This window comes from Oncorhynchus kisutch, linkage group LG13 (genome assembly GCF_002021735.2).
Source record: "Oncorhynchus kisutch isolate 150728-3 linkage group LG13, Okis_V2, whole genome shotgun sequence".
Classification (NCBI taxonomy): Eukaryota; Metazoa; Chordata; class Actinopteri; order Salmoniformes; family Salmonidae; genus Oncorhynchus; species Oncorhynchus kisutch.
The window spans coordinates 57960417-57981048 of record NC_034186.2 but is presented as its reverse complement, the minus strand read 5'-3'; the positions used below and the strand labels follow the sequence as shown (position 1 = coordinate 57981048).

At 42.1% G+C, this 20632-nt stretch overlaps 1 protein-coding gene and 1 pseudogene across 1 annotated transcript; one reads left to right on the top strand and one right to left on the bottom strand.

Moving 5' to 3' along the window:
• The first annotated feature begins 3047 nt into the window (after window positions 1-3047).
• LOC109901748 (uncharacterized) lies at window positions 3048-5841 on the top strand (annotated as a pseudogene).
• Window positions 5842-8735: 2894 nt separating this feature from the next.
• LOC109901475 (serine/threonine-protein kinase MAK-like) lies at window positions 8736-20323 on the bottom strand. Its single transcript, XM_020497473.2, has 5 exons — window positions 20210-20323; window positions 11333-11478; window positions 11008-11146; window positions 10694-10801; window positions 8736-10523 (listed from the first exon to the last, which is right to left on the bottom strand). Exons 2-5 carry the CDS (start codon window positions 11476-11478, stop codon window positions 9312-9314), a joined length of 1605 nt encoding a protein of 534 aa, XP_020353062.2. The 5' UTR covers window positions 20210-20323; the 3' UTR covers window positions 8736-9311.
• Between the last annotated feature and the right edge of the window lie 309 nt (window positions 20324-20632).

Genomic DNA, 20632 nt, shown 5'->3' with positions numbered 1-20632 from the left:
TGGATAAAAAACTGGATGAGCTCATTTCGAGTTTCCTATCAACGGGACCTGAAAACGGTAATATCCTATATTTCTCAGAGTCGTGGCTGAACGAGGACATGGACAATATACATCTCGCTGGTTTTTCATCGTCAAGACCAGAGAGCAGACCCGGGCAAGATGGCAGGAGGCTGGGTAGTGTCTCTGTTAACAACAGCTGGTTCGCGATCTGTAATGTTATGAAAGTCAAGTTTTTGTTCGCCTGAGTTAGAATACCTCATGATAATCTGCAGACCATACTTTTTAAGAAGCGACCCACATGTACAAATTCTACAGTTTGCGATAGAAGACTATAGTACTTACGATAGAATACGATAATAAACTAATATACAGTACAATACTATACTACACACTGTAGTATCCCTCAATCATGTGTAGTACTTACTATAGAATGCTGTAGAATACTATATCAAATACTGCAGTACTTACTATAAAAGCACTGTATTCAATTCTACAGTAATGTCTGCAAAAACACTACACTTTTTCAACTACAGTATTTCATTTGCATATACACTGCCAATTCCCCTCCCCCATATCGCAATTTGTGCCACCCATATGTGAGAAACCAACATACCAAGTAGAGATGATATATTGTGTTCCCTACAGTTTATATAAAAGTGCTGAACAATCTGTTTAGACCCCAGTCCTACATAGCTACAGATTATAGAAAAGGTGTTTTTACTATTTCTGCTGAAGGTTTCCTGAAGCAGAAAGCCTCCACTTCTACAGTCCCTTGGGAAAGAATTCAGACCCCTTGACTTTTTCCACATTTTGTTACGTTACGGCCTTATTCTAAAATGTATTTAAAAAAAAATCCTCAGCAGGGTTCACACAATACCCCATAATGACAAAGTGTAAACAGGTTTTTTAACGTTTTTACAAAAGTATTAAAAATGAAAACCCGATACATACAGTTGAAGTCGGAAGTTTACATACAACTTAGCCAAATACATTTAACCTCAGTTTTTCACAATTCCTGACATTCAGTCCAATTAAATATTCCCTGTTAGGATCACCACTTTATTCGGATCACCACTTTATTTTAAGAATGTGAAATGTCAGAATAATAGTAGAGTGATTTATTTCAGCTTTTATTTCTTTCATTACATTCCCAGTGGGTCAGAAGTTTACACATACTCAATTAGTATTTGGTAGCATTGCCTTTAAATTGTTTAACTTGGGTCAAATGTTTTGGGTAGCTTTCCACAAGCTCCCCACAATAAGTTGGGTGAATTTTGGCCAATTCCTCCTGACAGAGCAGGTTTGTAGGCCTCCTTGCTCGCACACGCTTTGTCAGTTCTCTCCACAGATTTTCTATGGGATTGAGGTCAGGGCTTTGTGATGGCCTCTCCAAGACCTTGACTTTGTTGTCCTTAAGCCATTTTGCAACAACTTTGATGGCATCTATTTTGTGAAGTGCACCAGTCCCTCCTGCAGCAAAGCACTCCCACACCATGATGCTGCCACCCCCGTGCTTCATGATTGGGATGGTGTTCTTCGGCTTGCAAGCCTCCCTTTTTTTCCGCCAAACATAACGATGGTCATTATGGCCAAACGGTTCTATTTTTGTTTCATCAGACCAGAGGACATTTTTCCAGAAAGTACGATCTTTGTCCCCATGTGCAGTTGCAAACTAGTCTGGCAATTTTTATGGCGGTTTTGGAGCAGTTGCTTCTTCCTTGCTGAGCGGCCTTTCGGGTTATGTCGATATAGGACTCGTTTTACTGTGGATATAGCTACTTTTGTACCTGCTTCCTCCAGCATCTTCACAAGGTCCTTTGCTGTTGTTCTGGGATTGATTTGCACTTTTCACACCAAATTACATTAATCTCTAGGAGACAGAACGCGTCTCCTTCCTGAGCGGTATGACGGCTGCGTGGTTCAATGGTGTTTATACTTGCGTACTATTGTTTGTACAGATGAACGTGGTACCTTCAGGCGTTTGGAAATTGCTCCCAAGGATGAACCAGACTTGTGGAGGTCTACAATTTTTTTCTGAGGTCTTGGCTGATTTCTTTTGATTTTCACATGACGTCAAGCAAAGAGGCACTGAGTTTGAAGGTAGGCCTTGAAATACATCCTTAGGTACTCCTCCATTTGACTCAATTATGTCAATTAGCCTATCAGAATCTTCTAAAGCCATGACATGAAACTATTTAATCAATTTTAGAGTAAAAAAGTCAAGGGATCTGAATACTTTCCGAAGGCACCGTATGTCAAAGATAATAAAACAAAAACAGTATAGTAAATATTACATTAATGTCTGAAAAACTGTCCAGTTAATACTACAGTCCACAAAAACACTCCAGTAAACATTAGTGTATTACAGTCCGCAAAAACGCTACAGTAAATATTACAGTATACTACAATCCACAAAAACACTACATTCATTACGGTAGTATATACTAGTTTCCTTTTAGTATAGTTATTGAAGAATTTAAAAAATAATGGGAAAATATCGTACAATCCAGGTGTGCAAACCTCATGAAGACTTTCCCCAAAAAACACTCAGCTGTAATCGCCTCCAAAGGTGCTTCTACAAAGTATTGACTCAGGGGTGTGAATAATTATGTAAATTCGATTTTTCTGTATTTCATTTTCAACAAATTTGCTAACATAACATTGAGGAATTTACCACATCAGTCACCAGGTTCATTAATAAGTGTGTCAATGACATCATCCCCACAGTGACTGTACATACAATCCCCAACCAGCAAAAATAGATTACAAGCAACATCCGCACTGAGCTAAAGGCACTAATCCGGACGCTTATAAGAAATCCCGCTATGACCTCCGATGAGCCATCAAACAGGTAAAGCGTCAATTTAGGACTAAGATCGAATCCTACTATGCCAGATCTGACGTTAGACAGATGCCCACAGATCCTCAAAATGTTCTACAACTGAAACATTGAGTGCATCTTGACTGGCTGCATCACGGCTTTATATGGCAACTGCAAGGCACCCAACTGGAAGGCGCTACAGAGGACGGTGAGTACGGCCCAGTACATGACTGGGGCTGAGCTTCCCTGCCAGCCATACCAGACTGTGTCAGAGGAATGCCCCAAAAATGGTAAGACTCCAGCCACCCAAGCCATAGACTGCTCTCTCTGTTACTTCAAAATAGTGGTACCAGTATACCAAGTCTGGAACCAACAGGACCCTGAACAGCTTCTAACCCCAAGCCCAAAGACTGCTAAACAAGACGGCTTAATAGCTAATCAAATGGCTACCCAGACTACTTGCATTGACCCCTTTTGCACTAACTCTCTTGCATTGATTCTATGCACACACACGCTGGACTCTACCCACATAATCACACATACTTACACTACCACCCCAACACACACAAACACACTAAATACGCCCACACACGCATACTGATGACACACACAAATAACAAAAGACCAAGTCCATATTATGGCAAGAACTGCTCAATAAGCAAAGAGAACCAACAGTCCATCATTACTTTAAGACATGAAGGGAAGTCAATACGGAACATTTGAACATTTCTTCAAGTGCAGTCGCAAAAACCATCAGGCACTATGATGAAACCGGCTCTCATGAGGACCGCCACAGGAATGGAAGACTCCGTTACCTCTGCTGCAGAGGATAAGATAAGTTCATCAGAGTTACCTGTGCCGTGCCCGGAAGGAAGATCACGGACAGCCTGATACTGATCCGAGACGCCATCTGTTATGCGAGAGACAGAAACATGCGGCTGGTAGTCCTAAATTTAGATTTGGAAAAAGCCTTTGATCGGGTCTCGCACCAGTACCTCTTTAAGGTACTGCAAAAAATGGGTTTCCCGGACAGCTTCTTAGCTTGGGTGGGACTGCTGTACGGGGACATCACCAGCAAAATCCTTGTAAATGGGCATCTGTCAAAAGCAGTGGGAGTACACTGCGGCGTCCATCAGGGCTGTCCGTTATCTCCTCTTCTGTTCGTGGCCTGTATTGAACCACTGGCACAGGTCTTGAGAAGGGATCAAGGGATCAGTGGGGTGGGTATCCCGGGGAGTGGGGGGATGACCGCCAAGTGCGTCTTTTACATGGACGACGTCAACATTTTATGTACCGACCTTTTATCCGTCGACAGGACTCTGGGGCGAGACTGAACAGAGACAAGACAGAGGCCCAATTCTTCGGACCATGGGTAGACCCAGACTTGACCAGACTACCTCTGACAGTTAAACTGACGGACATAAGGGTACTGGGGATAAAGTTTGACCGGGGGGAGGAGGGAGCGGTAACTGGAGTGGAATCCTGGGGACTGTAAGACAGAGACTGGGTTTTTGGGGACTACGACAGCTGACTTTTGAGGGCAAGGTTTTAATCAGTGATTCTGTGATTTTGCCTGTGCTTTTATTAATCAGTTCTGTTTTTATCCCCCCTCGAAGGAGTATTTTAGACCTGGAGCGAATGCTTTTTTACTTCCTGTGGGGAGGCAAGTGGGAGAGGCTGAGGAGGGAGGTGGTCAAGAGGCCCAGGTCCAAGGGGGGGAAAGGCTTGCCTGACCTCTACTTGTTCCTGGGAAGCCGCTACACAGCGTTACATCTGACTCTTGCCACCTCCCCGGTCAACAACAAGACTCAGGCCCTCGCACGGTTCTTGCTGGGATCTTACCTCAGGACTCTGAGGCTGATCCCAGTCGACCTGCGAGCCCCAGTCTCTTTCCTGCTACCCCCGCCCTACGTCCAGCTCCAGAAGTTTTTAAGACATTTTAAACTAGAAAAAGAAACAGTCACGGTCTTAACAAAACACCGCTCTCTTCTCTCTCGTGCAGGATCGGGAACCAGTATGTCCAGTGCGCGGGCTCGCTATAGGTGAGCCCACAACGGTTTGGCGCAACGTGGCCCATCCTGCTCTCCTGAATCGGCATCGTGACCTGTCCTGGATGGTCGCCCACGAGATCCTCCCGGTCAGGGCCGTTATGCACTCACGGGGCATGGCGAGGACATCCGCGTGCCCCCGACCAGGCTGCGGCCAAGAAGAGTCGGTGAGGCACATGCTCTGGGAGTGCAGAGCCGCCAGGGACCTGTGGAAGGAAGCAGGCCCCCTGATCACCTCGTGTCTGCCAGCAGGGGAGGACCTAACACCTCAGCTCGTGCTGTATGGGGTGGGCCGAAGGCCCATTCCATCGAAGACCTTCACCAAGCTCTGGCCCACCCACACGTGCCTGAAGGAAGCACTGTGGTCCTCCCGTAACCTGCTGGTAGCGAAAAATGTAGAGACCACCCCCCAGGCAGTGGCCATGGTAGCCACGGAAGCCCTGGGGTGGTACGGAAGGAAGGGGGCCTCAAACCCAGGCGAAGGGTCCCCCACAACACCCTAGGTCCCGGCGGCCACGGCCTGACAGCGCTGCGGCGCCTAAGGCGATGCGCCTAGGGGAGGGATCTCCTCTGGGCCCCGAAGGACGGGACGATAATCTATTCAGAAGAGCAGGATGAGGTGAGCTTGATAAAGACTCACCCCGCTCCTGTACAAGGGACTGAAGACAGCTTTTTAACAAAGTGGCTTTTTAACATGTTTTTCATGTCTTAAAAATGTTTTAGCTTTGTTAGATCATTAGTACACATTTTAAATGGCTTTTGCAGATTTGATGTTTTTACAAGGAAAGTACTTTTATTCATGGTTGTTTTCATTGGTTTTAACAACATGTACTTTTTAACAAATTTAAATGTAACTTTCAAATGCTGTGTTTTATGCTTTGTTGCCGTTTTTATGTGTATAAATTATGTAAAAAATGTATGAGCTGTTTTTAAAGGAATTGTGCCAATAAAACTTTTCCAAAAGAAAAAAAACCTGCACCTCAGAACTTGCAGCCCAAATAAATGTTTCACAGAGTTCAAGTAACAGACACATCTTAACATCAACTGTTCAGAGGAGACTACTTGAACCAGGCCTTCATGGTCGAATTGCTGCAAAGAAACCACTACTATATGACACCAATAAGAAAAAGAGACTTTCTTTGGCCAAGAAACACGAGCAATGGACATTAGACCGGTGGAAATCTGTCCTTTGGTCTGATGAGTCCAAATTTGAGATTTTTGTTTCCAACTGCCGTGTCTGGTACTGTACTTACTCTGACACTTCAACACATATATACACACACACATATGCACACTCACACATAATACGTACACACATTTGCCACACACTTACACACTCTATCCTGTTGCCTAGTCACTTTACACCTACCTCTATGTACATATCTACCTCAATTTCCTCGTACCCCTGCACATCGCCTCGGAACTGGTACGCAATGTATATATCCAAGCTATCATTGCTAATTTTGTATTTATTTCTCATGTTAATTTTTTCTATAATAATTTTAATTGTTTTATTGTATTCTGAATTGTTGGGAAGGGCTCGTAAGTAAGACTTTCACTGTTAGTCTACACCTGTTGTTTACGAAGCGTATGACAATAAAAAATTTATTTGGTTAGATTTGTATTAGATGAGAGGAATGTATAGAAAACCACACATAGACCACTATGAATTCACATTTGAAAATGCTGAAGCATGCTATAGTGTTTGTGTACCAATTAATTAGACATACGCTATACGCACCAGTGGAGTCTCTTCAGAGGAAGGAGAGGACCATCCTCCTCAGTGAATTTCAGAAAATGTTTAATAGTGGAACATTAAAGTTGTTATTTTTAGATAAAAGTTTACTAAATATATTCACGTCACCAAATAATTGATTAAAACACTGTTTGAGAATGAAGGCCTACAGTAGCCTCAACAGCACTCTCTGGGGTAGCACCATGGTATAGCCGGAGGACAGCTAGTTTCCATCCTCCTCTGTACATTGACTTCAATACAAAACCTAGGAGGCTCATGGTTTTTAGCCCCTTCCAAAGATGACAACTTCTGGAGGACGTTATCCAACATATCAGAGCTCTTGCAGCATAAACTGACATGTCCACCCAATCAAAGGATCAGAGAATAAGTATAGTACTGAATCTATAAGCTACAGCTAGCACTGCAGTGCATACAATGTGGTGAGTAGTTGACAAAGAGAGAGAATGACAATTGTTGAACAGTTAACAAAATAATTTTGTCAAAAATGAAGGAAAAGCAAGAGAGATTAATATATTTTTTTCCCACTTTCACTTACTTAGCTAGTGAATACAGATAGCTAGTTTAGCCTACTCAAACACCTGTGTTAAACAGAGAGGAATGCTATGTTAGTTAGCTGGCTATGGCTATGCAACACTGGATTGATTTATTGTCACCGGGCCCATCGGTGTAACTACTAAACTGCTTGCTGTACTGCATGAATCTAGTGGGTTTCTAACACGTTAGTTCTAGTAGCTACGTTGACTATGATGTTAGCTAATATGGTGACACAACGATGTAGGCTGAGTATAGTGGTTAGTGATTATGGTATGAAGGTTTAACTTGGAAATATTATTTTGCCTGGTCACAATGAAGTCCACAAGCAAAGGAAAAGGTTGAGAGGAAGAGAGTGCGTAGATGCGAGATAGAATCATACAATGAGCAAAGTGATCATGCCGTTTGTATGTGGCGGATATGAAAGTAAACCGTGTTTGCTGGTGATCAGGGGTGTATTCATTTCGCCGATTCTTAAACGGAAGCAAATGGAACAAAATTTGAATAAAAATACCTGAATTTGTCCATTAGAAACTCTCGTTTGAAACTGTTTGGACTTATGATTACACCCTCGATCACCTAGATGCATGCAAGAGTGTGCAAGGTGGTATTGAATGTGTCACTTTCTGTCACCTTGATTAAACAAAATGTTCTCTCGGCCTGTGTGCACCTATATTGTAAACTATTATTCGTAGTCTAAGTTGTAGCAACCTCATGATGGCTATAGGGAACATTTTATTATCATGTAGTAGCCTAAACCTATTGATATTACATTGAGCTGGGTGAATGGAATATGAATGACAGTCATTCAATATGCTGTAATAGCAATAAAAATAACGTCTTCCCTGATCTAAAATGGCACGACCACCACTGATATGCACCATGTGCCCTTTAACAGTTCATGCAGTGACTTATAATCAAATCATGATATTGTGTTATCATGTCTGTATGTGTGCTCTTTAGTTTGCTTCAGTTGATGTATAACTTGACTTTCACTTCATTGTGATGTGGATATACTGTCCAGGGTGCCTGCACCAGAAGATCGAGCTCACCGCAATGCATTGTCAAGGACAATGTGATACTGTATTTCTGATTTAAATTATCCTCTCTCAATGAAGTCTGCACAGTCTAGACTGGCCTTAATACAGTGATTAATACCCAAAAAATTATTACTCAAACACCTGTGTTGAAGTTCCTTCTGACGGGATGAAGTGGATGAACTGTGAGTGGGATACCCTGTCTGGAGCTGAACACAGCTTGGTTGACAAAGTCTTGAAAAGAGGCCATTTTCATTGTATAGAGAGTCTGGCCCTCCGACTCCAAACTGGAACCATCTCTCCCTGGTACCATATAGAACAGAAACATTAACTCGTGCTCTGGAATGCTCTTTAGGTTTTATCACCCAAAAGACATGGTAAATCTCCTGTCAGTGTTATCTCCCAGAGGTACATCCTCAGTAGAACACACACACACAATAGTTAAGAATACTCTATTCTGTTGCATAAAACAACCATTTGATGCAATAAAAGTATTATAACATAATCTTGCAATTTTTCCACCATCTCGATAACACAGCATATATTTGTGAAAAGATGACTTTAATTCTTAATTGTTTTTTACTATGTTCACAGTCAAATGAATGATATCAAGCTAAAGATAAAACTGATTTGCAAGAGGGATGAGATTTCAGAAACATTCACAGATAGTTATTTGACTCCAGTTTCCTCTGCAAACTGGCACCTAACCAGATGTGCAACATTGTAGCAATACTGTAAAGTGATATAGTCCTTCAACATCATTCATGAATGCTTACTCAACCTCAGGTTTCCTTCTTAATAGTGCAATACAACTTTTATTGTTGTTGCTCTGGAGAAGCAGAGTCAAATCAACTCCCTACTATTTCACAAACTGTCAATAACCTACTTACGACTTCTTGTTAAACTTCACATCCTCAAACTTGACTATCCTCCCTCCTTCAGTCTCCACCTCCTTTTGCTCCCAAGTCTCCACTTTCCCATTCCTTTGCTCATAACGGCGGATTCGCACCGCGCCTGTTGTTGGGAGTGGGCATGGGAGACCCTTCAAGGCCTCTTCGTAGAGAAGCTGTTTCATGACATTTTGATTGGGTTGAGCTATGCCTGATGGAACCAGAGTATTACCATGGTCTACCTTTTGGAAGGGGAGTTGGTGAGTTCTTGACCTCAGGCTTTGGCAAGGCTGCTCGCTCCCATCTTGACGGGGAAGGTGAACGCTGTATGGGTTGTGGTTGCAGTGTTGTCTTCACCTCAAACTTCAACTCAGTCTTTGGCAAGGCTGCACGCTCCCATCTCGATGGAGAAGGTGCTCGCACAGGAGCTCGCACTAGCGTCTTGACCTCAGGCTTTGGAGAAGCTGTACGCTCCCATCTCGATGGAGAAGGTGCTCGCACAGGAGCTCGCACTAGCGTCTTGACCTCAGGCTTTGGAGAAGCTGTACGCTCCCATCTCGATGGAGAAGGTGCTCGCACAGGAGCTCGCACTAGCGTCTTGACCTCAGGCTTTGGAGAAGCTGTACGCTCCCATCTCGATGGAGAAGGTGCTCGCACAGGAGCCCGCACTAGCGTCTTGACCTCAGGCTTTGGAGAAGCTGTACGCTCCCATCTCGATGGAGAAGGCGCTCGCACAGGAGCTCGCACTAGCGTCTTGACCTCAGGCTTTGGAGAAACTGTACGCTCCCATCTCGATGGAGAAGGCGCTCGCGCAGGAGGCCCCACTAGTGGCTTGGCCTCAGACCGTGGTAAAGCATTGCGCTCAAATCTCGATGGAGATGGTGAACGCTGTACAGGAGCTTGAGGACTTAGTGTTGTCTTGACCTCAGGCTTTGGAAAAGCTGCACACTCAAATCTCGATGGAGAAAGTGAGTGCTGTACAGGAGCTTGAGGATGTGGCAAGGTGTCTTTTACCTGAGTGTGAGGAAAGGGTGTCAGAAGATGTCCTCTTTCCCCCCCCCCGGTGTTGCCACCACCGCTATCTATCCCTGCCCTTTGTATCTCCGGCATGATTCCGGCCATGGTGGCCCGCACTGTGGGGTCTCTCTGCACCATCCTACAGACAGCATTACAGTACTGCTGGCCTTGGAGACTGAGGATCTCCTGGATCTTAGTTGGACAGACACTGGGGGTGTACAGCCTGACTCTGGCATAAAGTTCGGTAATGATTTTACCCATAGCCCACACGTCCGAGCGCTGATCTCTCTGGCCCCTCCTCTGCAGGACCTCAGGTGGAGAGTAGGCCTCATTGCCCATATCCATGGCAGAATTTAGGCCATTGCGGAAGAATTTGGCCAGTCCCATATCAATGATCACAGCTCTGTGAGAATCATGCTCTACCTGGAAGAGATCATTTGAGAGGGGTGGAGAAATATAGTTTTATATCTAGTCTATTTATTTACAGTGATAATGTGATAGTGATAAACAACAGATGGACAACTGCTTCTAAAGTCTTGCATCATTAATGATCAACATCAGAACAACAAAAACAACTTTATTGCCTTTCTCACCATGATGTTCTCGGGCTTGAGGTCCTGATGGACAATATCTTTGCTGTGTAGGTGAAGCAGTCCTTCACACATGCCTGTGATGATGGTGGCCTTTATAGATGGAGTCAACTGTGGGGAATAAAGGCTTTGATTATCAACCGATGAGTTAACTTGCACATAGAAATGTTTTAATAAAGTTGGGAAGGCCCCCTGAAAATCCTGTAGGCATAGATACTTGTTAAATCAGATATTTCAGACAAACGTTTTGCTATGTGAACTTTCATCAACACTGTCACATGTGTGTTTTGTGGCAGCAGTGGGATCCATAGACCTACCTGTATTTTTGATTTTTGTGATTTGAAGATGGTTGTCTCCAGTTCCTCTCCAAAGATGAACTCCATGGGGATGATCCACTTAGAGTCCTTGAGTGTTGGATTACCCAGAAGCTTCACTATGTTAGGATGAATTGCCTTTCTGGTGTCCCAGGTCACAGAGGGGGTGTGAAAGAAAACGGAGAGAAAGGGTTATGAGAGGCATTGGACTACAGTTAAACCAAGCACTTCTGTAATGCACTTTTCATCAGTGCCCTCATCAACACCATCTCTGACGTCATCACCTTTTAGCAACATACCATGATAGCACAGTGTCTGTCACACTCACTTGTATACTTGACACTCTCTCTCCAGGTCTCTCCTATTGATTAAGTGTTGTGGCACCTTCTTGATTGCAGCCCAGGTGTCATTGTACTTCTCCTTGTATACCTTCCCAAAGCTGCCAGCAGCAAGAGTTTGGGTGGAGTACGCCATCTAGGGGTTTGGTGGGGAGTGGGCAGTGAGGTCAACATCCAATAGAAATGTTAAACATTGTGACCAAAAACAACAAAAGCATTCACCTCTGCATAACATTTTATCATATTACTATTGTTAGGGTAAGTAGCGGTAAGTACACCCTACAGAGTCACTTCTCTCAAAGTTACAAAGGGAGAATTCCAAACAGAAAAGGATAATGAAGTGGGAGAGAAGGATGTGCATGTTGACTACAAATGAAAGCAAACAGTGCTGAAACTGTAGAACAGAGGAATTCTACGGACAGTGTATCATATAGTAAGGTGGAAAATCTGTTGAAAATCATACTGGTATTCTAATCCATAAAAAAACAACCAACTCTGAGGCATTCCTAAATCCCTGTTAGCACTATTTATGCCAGCACAGTCAAATGTTGTCAAACTCTACACAGGAACAAAAAAGTCACATGCTGTGTTATGTGTCGTTGGCATAGTAGCAATACAGTGCCTTTGGAAAGTATTCAGACCCCTTGACTTTTTCCACATTTTGTTACATTACAGCCGTATTCTAAAATGGATTAAACAAATACAAATCCTCAGCAATCTACACACAATACCCCATAATGACAAAGTAAAAACAGGTTTGGAGAAATCTTTGCAAATGTAGAAAAAATAAATACCTTATTTACATAAGTATTCAGACCCTTTGCTATGAGACTTAAAATTGAGCTCAGGTGCATCCTGTTTTCATCGATCATCCTTGAGATGTTTCTACAACTTGATTGGAGACCACTTGTGGTAAATTCAATTGATTGGACATGATTTGGAAAGGTACACACCTGACTATATAAGTTGGCATTGCACGTCAGAGCAAAAACCAAGCCATGAGGTCAAAGGAATTGTCCGTAGAACTCATAGACAGGCATGTTTTGAGGCACAGATCTGTGGAAGGGTACCAAAACATTCCTAAAGCATTGAAGGTCCCAAAGAACACAGCGGCCTCCATCATTCTTAAATGGAAGACGTTTGGAACCACCAAGACTCGCCGCCCGGCCAAACTGAGCAACTGGGGGAGAAGGGCCTTGGTCAGAGAGGTGACCAAGAACCTGATGGTCACTCTGACAGAGCTCCAGAGTTCCTCTGTGGAGATAGGAGAACCTTCCAGAAGGACAACCATCTCTGCAACAGGCCTTTATGGTAGAGTGGCCAGACGGAGGCCACTCCTCAGTAAAAGGCACTTGACAGCCCGCATGGAGTTTGCCAAAAGGCAACCTAAAGACTCTCAGACCATGAGAAACAAGATTTTCTGGTCTGATGAAACCATGATTGAACTCTTTGGCCTGATTGCCAAGCGAGGAAACCTGGCACCATCCCTACAGTGAAGCATGATGGTGGTAGCATCATGCTGTGGGGATGATATTCAACGGCAGGGACTGGGCGACTAGTCAGGATCGAGGGAAAGATGAACAGAGCAAAGTAAAGAGAGATCCTTGATGAAAACCTACTCCAGAGCACTCAGGACCTCAGACAGGGGTGAAGGTTCACTTTCCAACAGAACAATGACCCTAAGCACGCAGCCAAGACAATGCAAGAATGGTTTCGGTACAACTCGCTGAATGTTCTTGAGTGGTCCAGCCAGAACCCGGACTTGAACCTGATCGAACATCTCTGGAGAGACCTAAAAATAGCTGTGCAGCAACACTCTGCATACAACCTGACAGAGCCTGAGAGGATCTGCAGAGAAGAATGGGAGAAACTCCCCAAATACAGGTGTGCCAAGCTTGTAGCATCATACCCAATAATACTCAAGGCTGTAATCGCTGCCAAACGTGCTTCAACAAAGTACTGACTAAAGGGTCTGAATACTTACACTACCATTCAAAATGTTGGGGTCAATTAGAACTGTCCTTGTTTTTGAAAGAAAAGCTGCATTTTTTGTCCATTGAAATAACATTCAGTTGACCAGAAATACAGTGTAGACATTGTTAATGTTGTAAATGACTATTGTAGCTGGAAACAGCTGATTTTCTATATCTACATAGGTGTGCAGAGGTCCATTATCAGCATCCATCACTCCTGTGTTCCAATGGCACCTTGTGTTAGCTAATCCAAGTTTAGCATTTTAAAAGGCTAATTGATCATTAGAAAACCCTTTTTCAATTATGTTAGCATAGCTGAAAACTGTTGTCCTGATTAAAGAAGCAATAAAACTGGCCTTCTTTAGACTAGTTGAGTATCTGGAGCATCAGCATTTGTGGGGTCGATTACAGGATCAAAATGTCCAGAAACATTCTTCTGAAACTCATCAGTCTATTCTTGTTCTGAAAAATGAAGGCTATTCCATGTGAGAAATTGCCAAGAAACTGAAGATCTTGTACAATGATGTGTACTACTCCCTTCACAGAACAGCGCAAACTGGCTCTAACCAGAATAGAAAGAGGAGTGGGAGGTCCCTGTGCACAACTGAGCAAAAGGACAAGTACATTAAAGTATCTAGTTTGAGAAACAGATGATTCACAAGTCCCCAACTGGCAGCTTCATTAAATAGTACACGCAAAACACCAGTCTCAACGTCAACAGTGAAGAGGCGACTCCGGGATGCTGACCTTCTATTATTTGTGGCTGAATGGCAGCAAGTCCACGCAGCAATGTTTCAACATCTAGTGGAAAGCCTTCCCAGAAGAGTGGAGGTTGTTATAGCAGCAAAGGGGGTACTAACTTCATGTTAATGCCCATGATTTTGGAACCTTTCAGTGACCATTTGTGGCCTGCCATCAGATATAATGTGGCCCCTACTTCTGTTCTCAACACTACAATGATTTTTTTTTAAATCATGTTGGGAATGACAACATATTACAATAATGAATTCAGAGCTTACGCTACAGTATTCAAACAAAGAGGTAATCGTTCAACTATGAACATGCAGAATATGAAAATGCCATTTATTTCCCGCAATGTGCAGTTTTCCTAACATTAGCTTTTACAGAAATGGCCACATTTGGCAAATTACATTGACCCCTCTAAAATGGAGCATTAACTTGTTCAATCCTCTTTACATGACATACATTTAATTCAGTGGAGGCTGCTGAGGGGAAGATGGCTCATAATAATGGATTGAATGGAGTGAATGGAATGACATGTGTTTGATGTACTTGATACCCTTCCCCCATTCCACTCCAGCCATTACCACAAACCTGTCCTCCCCAATTAAGATGCCACTAACCTGAGTTCATTGGATACTGATACAACACACAAAATCTCCTTTGTTCTATTTTACAAAAGCAACATTGATTAACTTCATGCTTGTTATACATGGGAAATAAATATCTTAAACCTAACCAGCTAGACAGTGTTATCCGCATGCTAAAACTGGGGAGAGAGGGAGGAGAGAATTCACTTTCTGTTTCGTCTGCTGTTGGCTTGATAGCGTTCACGCAAATGTTTTTCCACATGTTATTGCTGAAATAAGATTGTAATTGTGTCAACATGTTGTGAATATTTTGGAGGAAAAAAAAACCTGCTGTTTTCCATAACTAAGTGAAAGGAAGTGCCACATGGTGTGTACCAGGTTACCATGTACAGTAGGCTACAGGCAATATGTTATTCTAATGTGTGAGTCATAACAATTACAATTTTTATATGCGGGTTGCATAACCTGTAAACTAATAAATCATTTTTCAAGTAGGAACCCATTTATTTTAGTTAAATTAATATACAGCACCAACTACATTAATGTCAGATAAGGTCCATTATCTGCTACCTGGAATTTAAGATCAAATCCTATTCAATTATCCTTATCTCTGTCAGTTTAGTTCAGGTATGGCTGCTGTCTTGCTGTGTCCGGTGTAAACATAAAATTACACAGCTGGGTGTTTTTTTAACCTCTCCTCAGTGCGACCTCTAAAGTAATCATGCCCCTTTCTCGGGAAATGACAGAGAATGTGGTCAGTCTGTCATACACAGAGAAAGTGTGCGAGGCATATACTATTTTTGCAGTGGCGATTTTAGCATGTAAATCTTGGTGGGGCAAACTCCCCAAATTTATTTTAGATGGATGCCAGCAAATCCACTACACAACTAAACAATACATTAATTGGACTATAACGGTGACAAACGGTGCCCACAAACTGTTAGGGCCTACATAAAGTTGTCCCAACTACAGTCCCAACACCTTACCACCGCTACACATGGCTATCAGCGGAGCCTTGACTGGCAGAGAAACAGTTAATTCAACCTCATTCACTGCCTTTTAAAAAACATACCTGATATGGATGACTTGCTTAAACAAATATGGTTTCTACTGACAATTGAGATGTACACGCTATGGCATAAGGGGATGAAGAGTGGATAAGAGGCCATCTGTAATTTCGATTAAGACATTAATGAGCGAGCCTGGCCGGACGTTGTCAATATAACTATTTGTTCAGCACTTTTGAAATGTACAGCACCAGATTTCAGAACATGAACCATTCTTACAGTATTCTCCCTGTACACCAAGTCAGAACCGTAGGATAAATAAAGGGGGCATATAAGCAGACAATGAAAGCTCTTACAATGTTCAATGATAACATTTATCAAAAAACAGGTTAAAGGCTACATGTGCACCACCAAGTCAGAACATTAGGCTAAATTATGAGGGGAACAGGGACCAAATTATTAGGGTGAGGCACATGGGCTACTTACAGCTTACTACACAACATACACTTAGTATTACTTTCTTAGCTACAGTATACATATCTCCCTGGCATATAACATAATTTATGTAGCAGATTACAAGACATTTTTGAATTTACGTTCTTGTGCTAACTTGAAGTGGAAGGTGGCACGGCGGTCCTTCGTGGGTAAATTTTGTCATAAACTTTGTCATCAAAGTCTGGCATTCTATGGATTTCAAGACAACTGGAGAAAAAATGTTGAATCATCCCGTTAGTGATCTTCAGGTTGAAGCTTGAGTTCCCGACTTGGAAATCCGAGTTGGATGACCATTCAAAACTAATTTTCTCAGTCAGAGTTCCCAGTTGTCTTGATCTCTGGATTGACAGCATGGCAAATGTTGAATGTTTATCCTTTTAAGCTTGGAAAATAAGCCATTAAACCCAGACTTGGACCACACATCCACTCCACTGAATAGAAGGCTAGTGATTGCTTTGCAATGCTTGCAGTTAGCTACTGATTCCTTCCAAACTACTCAATGTTGAATTTGCGATTTCAAACTTGTTGTGTAATGTTTATGTCCAATGGCCAATAAGCTCCGATATGTTTTATCTATAATGTCTCTTCATAATTGATACATAATGATGACTGCTATTTTTGAAAGTATGATGTTGACATGATCAGTCCAAAGCTACTGTAGATATAACGGGATTTGATGTAATTTTATCTGTGGCCAATGACCTTATAAGAATATTTTGAAGATAAATACACAACGCAGAGGATGAGAGGACTAAAACTAGAGTACTAATGGTCAACAGGGAATTGTAAATAGGAGTTGGGTTTCAGTTCAACAGCTGTTTAGAATCTGTGGAATGCCACTCCTGAACTCAGAGCTACGTGTGCGACGTTCTGTACAACATTGAGTCTGGGGCAGGATACTTGTTATTTGGCTATTGTCCCAGTTGTACTGCAAGGACTTCTGATTGGTCATCCCCAGGCTAGGGTGGGGGGGGTGTGTGTGTGTGTGTGTGTGTTCCTTTGTTCTGTGGAGAAAAGCTGAGGACAAGGGAGACTGAACATCTAACGCTCAACATAACGTCTAAGATTTGTCCTTCTCAAATAAACCTACTTTTCTCCCCCTGATTTGCTTTGGAGTTTGTGGTATTGAAGAATAACATCAACTGCTAACAACCTTGACCCTTCTTGGATGGCCACCTCTAATATAACTCTATGGCAGCACCCAAGCACCTTGAATTTTGAGCTCTCCCCGTAGATTTTGCGGTTATGTAGTGTACCCATGAGTGACAGAACACTGAGCCAATCACAACGCAACTAGAGAACATTACCAACCCGTACTCGCCTTATTTTCCGCTAGCTGCCCCACCACCACTGAAAGCACTGAGCTAAGCTGAAACACCTGCATTTTGGAGCTGCCTTACTCAAGAAAGCAAAAAGAGACCATGTTTGTATGTGGCTTTATTAACTCAGTGATTTTTTTTTTTACATTGTTTGCAAACTGATATGTGACATGTATTAATGCCAAAATAACATGCAAAACAGGTAATTTTGCGAAACTGGTGGGGCTCCAAACAGATGGTGCTCTGCGGTAAGTACACCCTACAGAGTCAATTTTCACAAAGTTACAAAGACAAAGAGAGAATTCCAAACAAAAGATGATAATGAAGTGGGTGAGAAGGGTGTGTCTGTTGACTACAAACTAAAGCAAACAGTGTTGCAACTGTAGATCAGAAGAATTACACATACAGTTTCTCACATAGTAAGGTGGACGTTCTGTTGAAAATCTAACCTGGTATTCTAAACCATTCAAAACCAAACAACACTAATTGAGGAATTCCCAGATCCCTGATAGTACAGTACCCTATTTATGCCAGCACAGTCAAATGTTGTCAAACTACAAAGTCACATGCTGTGTTGTGAGTCAACCATTTGTCATTCATTGGCATAGTGTCACGTTCATTATAATGATTGCACATATTTTAATAAACGGAAACCGAAACTCAAACAAAAACAATAAAGCACAAACAAAACGTGAAGCTACTGGTGTGCACACAGGCAAATAACTGTAGAGAAGATCCCACAAACACGATGAGGAGAATGGCTACCTAAATATGATCCCCAATCAGAGATGGTAAACAGCTGTCTCTGATTGGGAACCATACCAGGCCAACATAAAACATTACTCACCTAGATGACCCACCCTAGTCACTATCACGCCCCAACCAACAGAGAATAAACAGCTCTCTATGGTCAGGGCGTGACACATAGTATCAATATAGATTAGACACAGAGACACAGAAAGATACAGAGCAATAGTCACAGCAAGAAAAAGCAAGAGTAGGAATTAGAAATGTAAAAGTCAGAGATGATGAATAGGAGCAAAGCTGTCTGAGGGAGAGACATTAGTATATCAAGAGAGGTAGATACCTTTCAGTGACCATTCGTGGCCTGCCATCAGATATAATTTGTCCCCTAATTCCCAATACTAAAATTATATGAAAATATTTGATGTTGGGAATGACAACACATTCGAATACTAAATTCAGAGCTCATACTATTCCAACAAAGAGGAAATTGCTCAACTTTGAGCATGTAAATACGCAGAATTTGAAAATGTCCTTTTTTCCTCAAGCAATGTGCAGCTCTCTTGACATTGGCTTCACAGAAATGGCCACATTTGGAAAATTACATTGACACCTCTAGAATAGAGCAATAACATTTGCAATCCTCTATACATGACATACATTTAATTGGATACTGATACAACACACAACATCTCCTTTGTTCTATTTTACAAAAGAAAAGTTGATTATTTTAATGTGTTATAAGTGGGAAGTTAATCAAATACAGTTAGTATAATCTTATAGACAGTGTAGCACCTATTTCTTAATGCCAGAAATGCATATATAAGAGTCACTTAAAGCACCCCCCAAAAACAATCCCAAATTACAAACTCTAAAATCAATTGTTCAAATATTGTAATGCTGTTCTAAAAGTTGTTTCTGTTATCCAAATCTGCTCTAACTTTGAAACAATCCTACAATGCCCTGTGGTCAGCGTCACACAGTCAATGAAAACTTATACAAAGTGGGATTCAAAATGAGGCAGGTGAATTGGGCGTCTATATCATTATTGAGAAGCTACGGCATTTAGCTCAGGTCTTCCATCTAAATATGGGAAAAAGTTGTTTTCAAGGTGTTTGCGGTTGCGGTTATTTGGTCGTTCTATGTGGCATGCTGAGTGCGGGCTAAACTGAAATACGATGCTTCGTCCATGGATCAGATCGCGGATTGGGTGGCATTTTGGAGAAGCCTCGGGGCCATGCTTTCTTTGAAGGGGTCAATTGTGCATTTTGGTCCATAGAAAAGTTTATTTTTTGATCTTAGGATCAATATAGGCACAGTTGCTTATTGTTGAAGAGGCAGCAGATAACGTTAGCTTGCTATAGCTAGCTATCCACTTCCTCTATTTCTGAATGAATTTGCGGCTATTTCTTTCTAACTGCCAAAATAAGTGAGCTAGATTTTGTTTGTGTACTGCCATATGCCGATAACATAGATAAGTTTGTCACTGGTATGGGCTAGTAAATATCTTAAACCCTAGACAATGATAGCTGCAAGCTAAAACTTGGGAGAGATGGAGGAGAGAATTCACTTTCTGTTTTATCTGCTGCTGGATTGCTAATGTTTACTCAAATATGGTTTCCCACATGTTATTGATGAAATTATATTTTTTATTATATAAAGATTGTAATTGTATTATGTTGTGAATATTTTAGGAAAATCCTCACAGCCGTTTTCCATATGTGCCAATTGGTACGTACCAGGTTACCATGTACAGTAGGCTACAGGCAATATGTTCCAACAATGTGTGAGTCATAGAAATTACAATCTTGCGTTTGGGGCTTTCCAGCAGTCTGTGGTTTCTATATGCTTGGTGTATAAATTGTACAATTGTAAGCTAACAAAGAATATTTCTAGTTTAAACCCATGTAGCTATATAAGTTAAATTAATATACAGCACCAGATGTCCATTATCTGCTACCTGGACTTTAAGATCAAATTCTATTAAAATATCCTTACCTCAACCTCTGTCAGTTTAGTTCAGGAATGGCTGCTGTCTTGGTGCGTCAGGTTTAAACATAAGAGATCACAGCTGTCTGTGTTTTTTACATCTCCTCTGCCCCACCCCTAAAGTAGTCATGCCCATTTCTTTGGAAATGACAGAGAATGTGGTCTGTCATTCATAGAGAAAATGTGCCAGGCGCATGTTTGTATAGGATGAATGGGGAGTGAGTACATCTGATTTGTACTGACAAAACTGTGGTTATATGTAGAAGCCAGACAACAAAGTTCAAATTAAGCCTCTATAATCAATAAATTGAGTGGCGCAGCGGTCTAAGGCACTGCATCTCAGTGCTAGAGACGTCACTACAGACACCCTGGTTCGAATCCAGGCTGTATAACAACCGGCTGTGATTGGGAGTCCCATAAGGCGGCGCACAA

Excerpts from the sequence above, each read along its gene's own strand:
- LOC109901475 (XM_020497473.2), bottom strand. The coding sequence starts at position 11,478 with ATGGCGTACTCCACCCAAACTCTTGCTGCTGGCAGCTTTGGGAAGGTA. Across the intron at positions 11,147-11,332 it reads AGAGAGTGTCAAGTATACAA|AAAGGCAATTCATCCTAACA; the intron begins GTGAGTGTGACA and ends CTGGGACACCAG. Across the intron at positions 10,802-11,007 it reads CACAAAAATCAAAAATACAG|TTGACTCCATCTATAAAGGC; the intron begins GTAGGTCTATGG and ends TATTCCCCACAG.